Source organism: Aulonocara stuartgranti, assembly GCF_965226115.1.
Source record: "Aulonocara stuartgranti genome assembly, chromosome: 5".
In the NCBI taxonomy this organism is placed as follows: domain Eukaryota; kingdom Metazoa; phylum Chordata; class Actinopteri; order Cichliformes; family Cichlidae; genus Aulonocara; species Aulonocara stuartgranti.
Window position 1 is genome coordinate 30417241 of NC_138943.1, and position 10781 is coordinate 30428021.

General features: G+C 38.1%; 2 protein-coding genes across 2 annotated transcripts; both read left to right on the forward strand.

Moving 5' to 3' along the window:
- The first annotated feature begins 1164 nt into the window (after nt 1-1164).
- LOC309706993 (uncharacterized protein) lies at nt 1165-4588 on the forward strand. The gene is made up of 9 exons (XM_082534060.1): nt 1165-1621; nt 1796-2014; nt 2567-2629; nt 2718-2756; nt 2838-2892; nt 3235-3313; nt 3387-3453; nt 3536-3684; nt 3781-4588. Exons 1-9 carry the CDS (start codon nt 1265-1267, stop codon nt 4229-4231), a joined length of 1479 nt encoding a protein of 492 aa, XP_082390186.1. The 5' UTR covers nt 1165-1264; the 3' UTR covers nt 4232-4588.
- Nucleotides 4589-6724: 2136 nt separating this feature from the next.
- Nucleotides 6725-10654, forward strand: LOC309706222 (opioid growth factor receptor-like). Its single transcript, XM_082532540.1, has 9 exons — nt 6725-6828; nt 7008-7226; nt 7779-7841; nt 7930-7968; nt 8050-8104; nt 8425-8503; nt 8577-8643; nt 8726-8874; nt 8971-10654. Exons 2-9 carry the CDS (start codon nt 7014-7016, stop codon nt 9419-9421), a joined length of 1116 nt encoding a protein of 371 aa, XP_082388666.1. The 5' UTR covers nt 6725-6828; nt 7008-7013; the 3' UTR covers nt 9422-10654.
- Nucleotides 10655-10781: the final 127 nt, after the last annotated feature.

Here is a 10781-nt window from a genome sequence, read left to right on the forward strand (position 1 = left end):
ACAATTCATACAACCTGTTATCTCTCATGGGAAGACATTAAGAGCAGGATGTCCACCGACTCAGGTCCAGACACTTATCTGTCCAAGTGCCATTCTCGTAGAAAATGAGCCATGGAAATATACTGCAAACATGATGCTATCTTTGCATTGATAACAGCCACAGTGGGAATACGGGCAGTGGATACGATGATAATATAGTATAAAAATCCGGAGCATTTTTATCATAAATATAAAAATTCTAACTCTTTTTAAAAAAAATAAGTAGAGGCTTCACACATATTTGCAGACAAACATGTCTTTAGTGACAAGGCTACAGTGTCACAGAGGGAAACAGGCTTGAACTTTGCAGCTAATCTCAACAGTCCTTTGAGCCTTTTAGCCAAAAGGGCATGGACATGGTCTGTAAGTCATGTACGTCAGAAAGGGCTCCTAATCAAAACACCTGCAGTGAAGATGACTCTGACTAGAGAAAGTACTCTTCTAATTTAACTTGAATTTATTCTAATTTATCAAATGCAGAAAAAATCTCATTTTTAAACACCTGCAAATTGTAATATTTACTATTAATCATATTGAAATGATGAATTTAATATGACTCAAGCGCAAAGGGAAGTTGGAAAACTTCTGTGATTTCATATATAAAAAAGGCAGGTTTTACTCGAGCTTTGGCTGCCCTGGGAGGGAATAATATTTACTGAGTGTACCTCACTATTGGGGTGAAGGTGTGACTAAATTATGGGTTATCTGTGCAAAGGGGATTCCTGACTGTTTATGCAATTACAGGTAAACTTTGTAGCTTTTTAAGCTAAAAATAGGGTTTTAAACCAAGTCCTGGAAATCTAAGGTGTTGAGCCCCTTCACTGGTGCAATGTTTAGGTTTAATTTAAGGGATGTGTCCCATACACTTAAACCGTGATCATTAATAAGATTAATAAATATAGAAATATATTTAAAAAATTGGTTTATTAATTAGATATACAGCCAAGTCACATTACAATATCATAACAGTGAAATAACACTAGCCCAAGTGAAGGTATTTGGATTTCTGACATGGTTTACTTTTAAAAGAAAATTAACTTTTACACGTCAACCAAGTTTTCCCAAACTAAAGTCTAGTCTACTTTTGATTTGCAGCAGCGTGTAAATAGTCGGTAACATGATGCCGGCGGTCGGTAACATGTTGTTTGTCGCCGCAAAGTTTAGTTTCGGTTTTCTGTGAAGTGCGTAAGGGAAAGCGAAACAGACTGACCGATTATCTTCACGCATGAGGGTTATGTCGGTGCTGTGTCGCTGCTGTAAAGTAATAATGCATTGGTTTGGATACAATGGGATTCGCTCGCTTTGGCACTGGATAGTGCGCCACAGGAATCCTTTACTGTTCTTGCTTTTTCCACTGGTTCCACTGTTTAGATTTTTAACTTATTCAAAGAAAGACGGAAATGAGCCTGAAACAAGCGACGACAACACACGTCTACTCAGGAATTCACTTGACGATGAAGAGAAGGCTATTAGTGACGGACAGAAGAGGACCTCAGACGAAGATGGGGTGCCCGTGAGCAAGCGAGCAAAGTCTAACCAAGATAACTTTCAAAATGATCGAGTTGAGACCGCTGATAAAAATGTGAGTAAAGAAATGAACATTTACAGTAAGGTGATCATGCAGGTTTCTCACCAAACGTTTTAAGTTCGTATTCTGTGAATGTAAAAACCAGAATTGATCGACTGTATAACAGGCAACTTGGAGATACAAACATGGCACAATGCCGTGGTTTGCTCTTTACTTTATTCATTTTAGGTTTCTATGGTACACCCAAATGAGTCTGAAATGCGCACGGAAAATGCAGTTGACGAAGGGAAGAAGCTGACAGGGCCGGAAGAAGAAGAGGAAGAGTTTGACAGCACAGAGTATCGAGTTCACACTACGGATGAATTCTACTGCGACTATGATTCAACCTGGGAGACCGACCCGAATGAGGAGAGCCCACCCAGCAGGATCAGACAGACAACAAACTATGTAAGTAAGCCAGTGCCTGTCACAAGTGCTTTGATTTTCCACGTCTGCTCACAAATCATTTACTGCAGGCATAAAAGGAGCCACCTGTCACAGGCCCACAGGCCCAAGGTGTTAGATGGCCCCTCCAGAGAACTTTATTGAGGTGATAGCTCTGTTCACATTTCTTGATTTTTCCTGCAAGAAAAAATCACAAAGATGGCTCAAAAAAACAACAAAGAGCCAAAGGAAGACATTTAAAATTTTCCAAAAGAGATTAAAATCAGTGGGAAAGATAAAATGGACATAAATAACAATGGTGAACAAAGAAGTAGATAACCAGAAACATTTTTAGAGTGGTGACTACATTTTGTGTTGTGAAATATATCTCTGAAATAATCAATATGAGATCAACAAATGAATACAAAGAGCCACAGAATGACATATGCACAAAGACAGAAACCCATTTATTGTAAATAAAGATGGAGGATCTCCAAGGATGATCTTTGGGTTACTGAATGTCTCCTTTAGCTGTGCAGTGTTACCCCTGAACTTCATTTGTCTTCTGTGTTCCAGTACAACTTCAGCAGATTTGAACGTGCTGCGAGAGACATGCAGAACTACAGACATGACTACCCTGTAAGTCTCACACACACACACTGTAAACACACACTCTCATGTTTAAGCACAAGCCAAGCACATGTTGTTCTTTTATGTGTCCCTGCAGAGCCAAATCAAGACACAGCACAGGAAGAAGAACACAAATGTATGTAAACGTTTGTTTTTAGATTTATTTCAAAGAAGAACAAAATAAATGGTTTGAATCAAATTCTTTTCTCTTGTGTAGGACGACAAGTCTAATCTGAATTTCTACCTTGGAAAGAAACGATCGGTGCCAGATGGTAGGCCTTTTTAGTAGAACAAAGTATAGAGTCAAGTATGTCCATAAAGTGGAAGTGAAATAAATGTTTTTCTGTAATTTATTTGTTCAAGAATGAGAGCTTATAAAATTCATTATTTTATTCAACTAATCCTCTCAATATTTCCATGTCATCAGAACCTTAAGTGGCCTTAAACGTTACTGATATTACACAAGAATGCTATAATCATGAGATGTCAAAAAAAAAGATATTTTTTGATACTGACATCAGTTTGAACCACCTCAGTGATCACTGGATAAATCGTAATCTGTGCAGCTTCATTTGCAAACAGATTTATTTGCTGTGACTTGTATTTGTTACCAGGTGTCAGCATAACTGAGTTCCATGAACAGTGGTATGGAGACTATGAAAGCCTTGAGCACGTGCACACATATATTCAGTGGTAAGTTACTCTATAGTCACAAATATGATGTAAAAAGTTCAGTTCCAGTTTGTAACGACATTTTCTCTCAAAGGTTGTTCCCACTGCAAGAACCAGGAGTGAACTATGAGGCCAGTACACTGACAAAGGAAGAAATTACGGTAAACCTGTGAAAGTTACCAAGTTATGATTTAAAAAGAAAACATGTCTTATACACTGATAGAGGTTCGATGTTTCCTTCAGGATTTTCTTAATCACAGCATTGCAAAGCAAAACCTGCTGAAGTCGTACGAGCTCATGTTGGACTTTTATGGTATCATGTTGTGTGATGAAAAAACTGGAGAAGTCAGGAGAGCAAAGCACTGGGAAGAAAGATTTGACAACCTTAACAGGTAAAACTACCTCTGAATTTAAAAAAAATCTGTGTGCAGTAAAAGTGACAAAAAGCTGTAAATGATCTAATTTTGGGACTGATCACTGTCTGACAGTCACACACACAACAGCCTGCGCATCACTCGCATCCTGAAGTGTCTGGGAAACCTGGGTTACCGTCACTACCAAGCCCCTCTGGTCCGCTTCTTCCTGGAGGAGACTCTGGTCAATGGACAACTTCCAAACATCAGGGACAGCGTCCTCAGCTACTTTATGTTTGCTGTACTTGATAAGAAAAAGCGCAGACGTCTCATCAAGTATGCATATTTGCACTATGAGCCTAAAGATGAGTTTGTGTGGTGCCCAAAGAAAATCCAAAAATTGTGGTCAATGCAGCCCAAGGCAGCAAAGGAAGAGGCCGCTGACTCTCTGGAGTCGCAGGAGGACACTGTGATTTCTGACAGTGAAGCACAAGAAGAGGAAAACCTGTCTGAAGATGAGTCGTGTAACAATGCAGAGTATGAGTCTCATGAGGGTGAAGAAACTTTCAGCCATAATGAAGATTGATTGATGACAATGGAAAGCTTATGAATAATACTGATAAATTGCACTGAAGTATGGAGTGATTTAGTTCAACACTGTAGATCTTAGATTACTACCAGGTTATTGTGCTTTACACACTGAGTCAAAGGGCTTGATTCTTTATAGAAATGTTTGTTTACTTCAACATTTACAACTTAAAGTTTGGATTTTTATTCGCAATTAATTCTTTTTCTGAACATAAATAATGAAGCGTTCTGAAATGGATGCATGTTTTACACAAAATTCAAGGGTTAATGTTATTGTGTGACTATGTGGGATCAATTACTAAATGTTTTTGCGTTCTTGTGTCTAGAATTAAAACATTCTCATTCAGAAAGTTCACATCTTGTTGTTTTATATCTGTCTTAATTTCCTTTCAGAGTTGCATATTCAAATCGCAGGTTAGTAAAGGTTGTGGCCAAAATAAAATTAGAGGGTGGCAAGATAAAAAATGTTACAGTCAGTTACAAAGCCAATTCATGTATTACTACAGTTGGTCACTTTACAAAAGGACATAAAAATCTCTGACAGACTCCCAAATATTGCTGCCCATCAAAGGTTAACAGCCTCAACTGTTCACTTTCTAATTCTGTCACCTGACTCCTTACACCAGCAATCATCACAGCTAAACAACAATGTGAAGGCAAAGAAATTACACACAACTTTAAAGTTGAATACTTGCTCCGTTAATATTTGAAAGAAAAGGGTTTTTAAAACTGAGGCAAATTTCATCAAATGGGTTCAAACAGTTGAGCTGAAACAAAAATAGCTTGTGTTCCCACCAGACTGTGAGCACCATCTTTTGCAGGCTCCACAGAGACAAAGGGAGAGCATTTAGATTTCTTTCTTTTTTAAAAAAGAAAAATCACCTAAATCGACAGCATGGATGGGAACAGCAGGAATGTAACTGAGAATATTGCTGAAGTAAAGCTTTAATGTACTTTTACCTTATTTAGGTATTTCTATGCCACTTTCTGCTTTTACTCCACTGTGTTTATAATGCAAAGATTAGACTTTGTACTCCATGCTGAAAGGCAGAGGAGAGCGAGCGTTCTCAATTGCAGGTCCGATGCTTTGGAATAACCTTCCCCTCCATATTAGACAAGCGTTATCAGTGCAGGTCTTTAAGTCCAGATTGAAGACCTATTTTTATTCCCTGGCTTGTAACTTTGCAGGAAACTGACACCTTTCTTATTAATTTTATTGTATTTTTAATAATTTTATTGTATTTTTAATTTTGCTAGTTGTTTTGATCTGTGTTGTTCAGCACTTTGGTCTGCCTGGTGTGTTTTTAAAGTGCTATACAAATAAACGATGATGATGATGATGATGATGTGAATGATTTTAAAGCTCTGATTTCTTGCTTTTATTATTTTGCAGATAAATTGCATTCCTATATATCAAGTTACCCAGCCATATACACTGGTGTGGGAAAAGTGTTTGGTTTTTTTTTTGCTATTTTGTCACACTTAAATGTTTCAGATCATCAAACAAATTTAAATATTAGACAAAGATAACACAAGATAACACATATAGTTACTTAGATTACATATTCTGATATCCTGTATTCAGTGTTGGGAAGGTTACTTTTAAAATGTATTCCACTACAGATTACAGAATACATGCCCCAAAATGTATTTTGTAACATATTCCATTACATTACTCAGTGAGAGTAACGTATTCTGAATACTTTGGATTACTTAATATATTATCATGGTTTTTTACAACTACATGAATGTACTATTGTTGTGTGATTTATTACTGTTACTGCAGGTTACTCGCCATACCAATACCAACTAGATTTTTAAATCTTAATATAAAGTGAGTAACAGTAGGTGGACATTAGGTAAGGCTGCACTTTTTGCAGCAATCTCGTATATAAAACTATACCGCGTGTATATAAAACAGGTCTGTGGCTCCGAACTGTAAAGGCGTAAAACCATAAAGGGACCTCTGGCTAATATGTCGGGTTCCATGTCGGGTCGTAGCCGAAAACTAGCTTTACTTTGTTGTCCGGGTCAACTTTGCTAGCGAGAGACAGAGAGAGGCGTTGAAAGGCTTCTCCAATGGAAATTATTGAAAACACGAACACAGTGTACAGTCGAGTCTTAATAGCTTACTTACAACTGGGCTACACTGCCCGTGAGGCTACATTCTTTAGGGCAATGCTTGTAACACTTTGACTATTGCTTTCATATTAAAACATTTTTTGAAGAATCATTTTTTAAAAATATTTCTTCACGTCATTATGTGGCCACAAGTAGGGGTGACATGGGCCGCTAGATTGAGACACAGGCATTAGAGGCTCTTAATGCGTGCTTTGTTTGGGTTTCCACCGGCGTGGAATTACCAACAAGAGAGAGGGGACAGCCTAACATATGAAACAGGAAAAGACCCCCGTGTAATCCATTCATTTCAACAAAGTAACTGTATTCTGAATACCACCTTTTTAAACGGTAACTGTAACAGAATGTCCCGAACTAAAGAGGTCCTCAGATAATGGTGAGGAGCCCGAGACCAAGTGGACAAGGTCTAACCAAGATAACTTTCAAAATGATCGAGTTGAGACCGTTGATGAAAATGTGAGTAAAGAAATGAACATTTACAGTAAGGTGATCATGCAGGTTTCTCACCAAACGTTTTAAGTTCGTATTCTGTGAATGTAAAACGTGAAAAAGAATTGATCGACTGTATAACAGGCAACTTGGAGATACAAACATGGCACAATGCCGTGGTTTGCTCTTTACTTTATTCCTTTTAGGTTTCTATGGTACACCCAAATGAGTCTGAAATGCGCACGGAAAATGCAGTTGACGAAGGGAAGAAGCTGACAGGGCCGGAAGAAGAAGAGGAAGAGTTTGACAGCACAGAGTATCGAGTTCACACTACGGATGGATTCTACTGCGACTATGATTCAACCTGGGAGACCGACCCGAATGAGGAGAGCCCACCCAGCAGGATCAGACAGACAACAAACTATGTAAGTAAGCCAGTGCCTGTCACAAGTACTTTGATTTTCCACGTCTGCTCACAAATCATTTACTGCAGGCATAAAAGGAGCCACCTGTCACAGGCCCACAGGCCCAAGGTGTTAGATGGCCCCTCCAGAGAACTTTATTGAGGTGATAGCTCTGTTCACATTTCTTGATTTTTCCTGCAAGAAAAAATCACAAAGATGGCTCAAAAAAACAACAAAGAGCCAAAGGAAGACATTTAAAATTTCCCAAAAGAGATTAAAATCAGTGGGAAAGATAAAATGGACATAAATAACAATGGTGAACAAAGAAGTAGATAACCAGAAACATTTTTAGAGTGGTGACTACATTTTGTGTTGTGAAATATATCTCTGAAATAATCAATATGAGATCAACAAATGAATACAAAGAGCCACAGAATGACATATGCACAAAGACAGAAACCCATTTATTGTAAATAAAGATGGAGGATCTCCAAGGATGATCTTTGGGTTACTGAATGTCTCCTTTAGCTGTGCAGTGTTACCCCTGAACTTCATTTGTCTTCTGTGTTCCAGTACAACTTCAGCAGATTTGAACGTGCTGCGAGAGACATGCAGAACTACAGACATGACTACCCTGTAAGTCTCACACACACACACTGTAAACACACACTCTCATGTTTAAGCACGAGCCAAGCACATGTTGTTCTTTTATGTGTCCCTGCAGAGCCAAATCAAGACACAGCACAGGAAGAAGAACACAAATGTATGTAAACGTTTGTTTTTAGATTTATTTCAAAGAAGAACAAAATAAATGGTTTGAATCAAATTCTTTTCTCTTGTGTAGGACGACAAGTCTAATCTGAATTTCTACCTTGGAAAGAAACGATCGGTGCCAGACGGTAGGCCTTTTACCAGCACCCAAATGTCCTTAAACTGAACATAACATACATGTGTTTTCATTCAAGAAGAAGAGTTTAGTAGATCTGTTTTGTTATTCATCTCATCTTTTTCAAGTATTCAAAATATCTTCATGACATTGGAATAACTTCAGAGACCTGAAGAAGAATACCATTTCACACAAGGACATGGAGTCAGAAAAAGATATTTTATAGTACAGAAATATCAGTTTGAACCACCTCAGTGATCACTGGATAAATCGTAATCTGTGCAGCTTCATTTGCAAACAGATTTATTTGCTGTGACTTGTATTTGTTACCAGGTGTCAGCATAACTGAGTTCCATGAACAGTGGTATGGAGACTATGAAAGCCTTGAGCACGTGCAAACCTATAATCAGTGGTAAGTTACTCTATAGTCACAAATATGATGTAAAAAGTTCAGTTCCAGTTTGTAACGACATTTTCTCTCAAAGGTTGTTCCCACTGCAAGAACCAGGAGTGAACTATGAGGCCAGTACACTGACAAAGGAAGAAATTACGGTAAACCTGTGAAAGTTACCAAGTTATGATTTAAAAAGAAAACATGTCTTATACACTGATAGAGGTTCGATGTTTCCTTCAGGATTTTCTTAATCACAGCATTGCAAAGCAAAACCTGGTGAAGTCGTACGAGCTCATGTTGGACTTTTATGGTATCGTGTTGTGTGATGAAAAAACTGGAGAAGTCAGGAGAGCAAAGCACTGGGAAGAAAGATTTGACAACCTTAACAGGTAAAACTACCTGTGAATTTAAAAAAAATCTGTGTGCAGTAAAAGTGACAAAAAGCTGTAAATGATCTAATTTTGGGACTGATCACTGTCTGACAGTCACACACACAACAGCCTGCGCATCACTCGCATCCTGAAGTGTCTGGGAAACCTGGGTTACCGTCACTACCAAGCCCCTCTGGTCCGCTTCTTCCTGGAGGAGACTCTGGTCAACGGACAACTTCCAAACATCAGGGACAGCGTCCTCAGCTACTTTATGTTTGCTGTACTTGATAAGAAAAAGCGCAGACGTCTCATCAAGTATGCATATTTGAACTATGAGCCTAAAGATGAGTTTGTGTGGTGCCCAAAGAAAATCCAAAAATTGTGGTCAATGCAGCCCAAGGCAGCAAAGGAAGAGGCCGCTGACTCTCTGGAGTCGCAGGAGGACACTGTGATTTCTGACAGTGAAGCACAAGAAGAGGAAAACCTGTCTGCAGATGAGTCGTGTAACAATGCAGAGTATGAGTCTCATGAGGGTGAAGAAACTTTCAGCCATAATGAAGATTGATTGATGACAATGAAAAGCTTATTCATCTTATGCTGAATAATACTGATAAATTATACTGTGTATGGAGTGTATGCAGATCCAGTGATTTAGTTCAGCAGTGTAGTTAGTCAAAAGGCCTGATTCTTTATGGAAATGTTTGCTTACTTCAGTATTCATCAGCTTTGCATATTTGAACTATAAACCTAACGATGGGTTTGTGTGGTTCCAAAGGAAAATCCAAAACGTTGTGGTCAGGGATGCCCAAGCACAGAAGGAGACTCTGAATCTTAACAGTGATTTTTATGCTGCTCTCCTTCCCTACACAACCTCAGAGGGATATGCGTCTCCTTCTGGTATTGAAGATTGATGTTAAATGTTAGGTGAATGTCTAAACCACTATACCATGTGGACAAAATTTATGAAACACTACTTAAACATAACTACAAAATTGTTCACGCCCCCCTGGAAATAAACTTTTAAACTAGAAAAGCCACAATCCTTCCTTTTCCTGAGACAACTGACATCAACCCATCTGTGGTTAGATTCAAGCACCTCTGTCTGTAATAAAAAAGGATGAAATGTGATGTTTTTACTGAAATGCCAGGCAACATTACTGGTTGTTTTTTTCGGTCAGCTAAATTTCTGTCTTCAGTTATGTGTTTTTTAAGGAAACTGTCGGTTTCATTAATATATATCACGTTACATGGATATTGTATCATATAAATTCATTCTCAGTCTTACAGGTGATAAACCCCACACCTTCTTTGGTTGCATAAAGGTTGGATAATGTTATATTGTTTATGCAGGTTACAATTTGAAGTGGCCTTGAAGAGGCTTGCTGATACACTAAGCCTGTTTTTCCTCCTTATGGTTTTAAAACCATTCAGGTACTTGAAGTTTTTACCCTTCATCACCTCATATCGTTATTTTTTCATTGCTTTTTATTTTCCTTGCAGATGTTAAAAAAAAAAAAAAAAAAAAAACAACCCAAAACAATTCGAAGGAATTTTTTTTTCTTGTAAGCTTTCGGGTTATTTTTCAGTTTCATTTTAAACTGTTTTAAATTGCTTGACGCTGGGTGGGATAACACTTAACCACCCCCACAGGTGGATCTATCTGGCTTATGGTGGCGTAAAAGTTTTCTATTGGACTGTCTAGTTGGCGCCTCATCAGGAGATGTGGATGTATGGTTTTTTGTTTGCTTTGTTTTTCTACTGCAGCATGGGTCAAACATTAAAGAGGTTCTGTATTGTAGTCGGTGTTGCTGAAGCTTGAATTTCTTCACAATTATATATATATTCATATTAGTACAGGCCATGGCCAAAATATTATATGGTGGTTCTATATGGACTGAAAAAATAAGCTCCTAAATTGAAAGTTA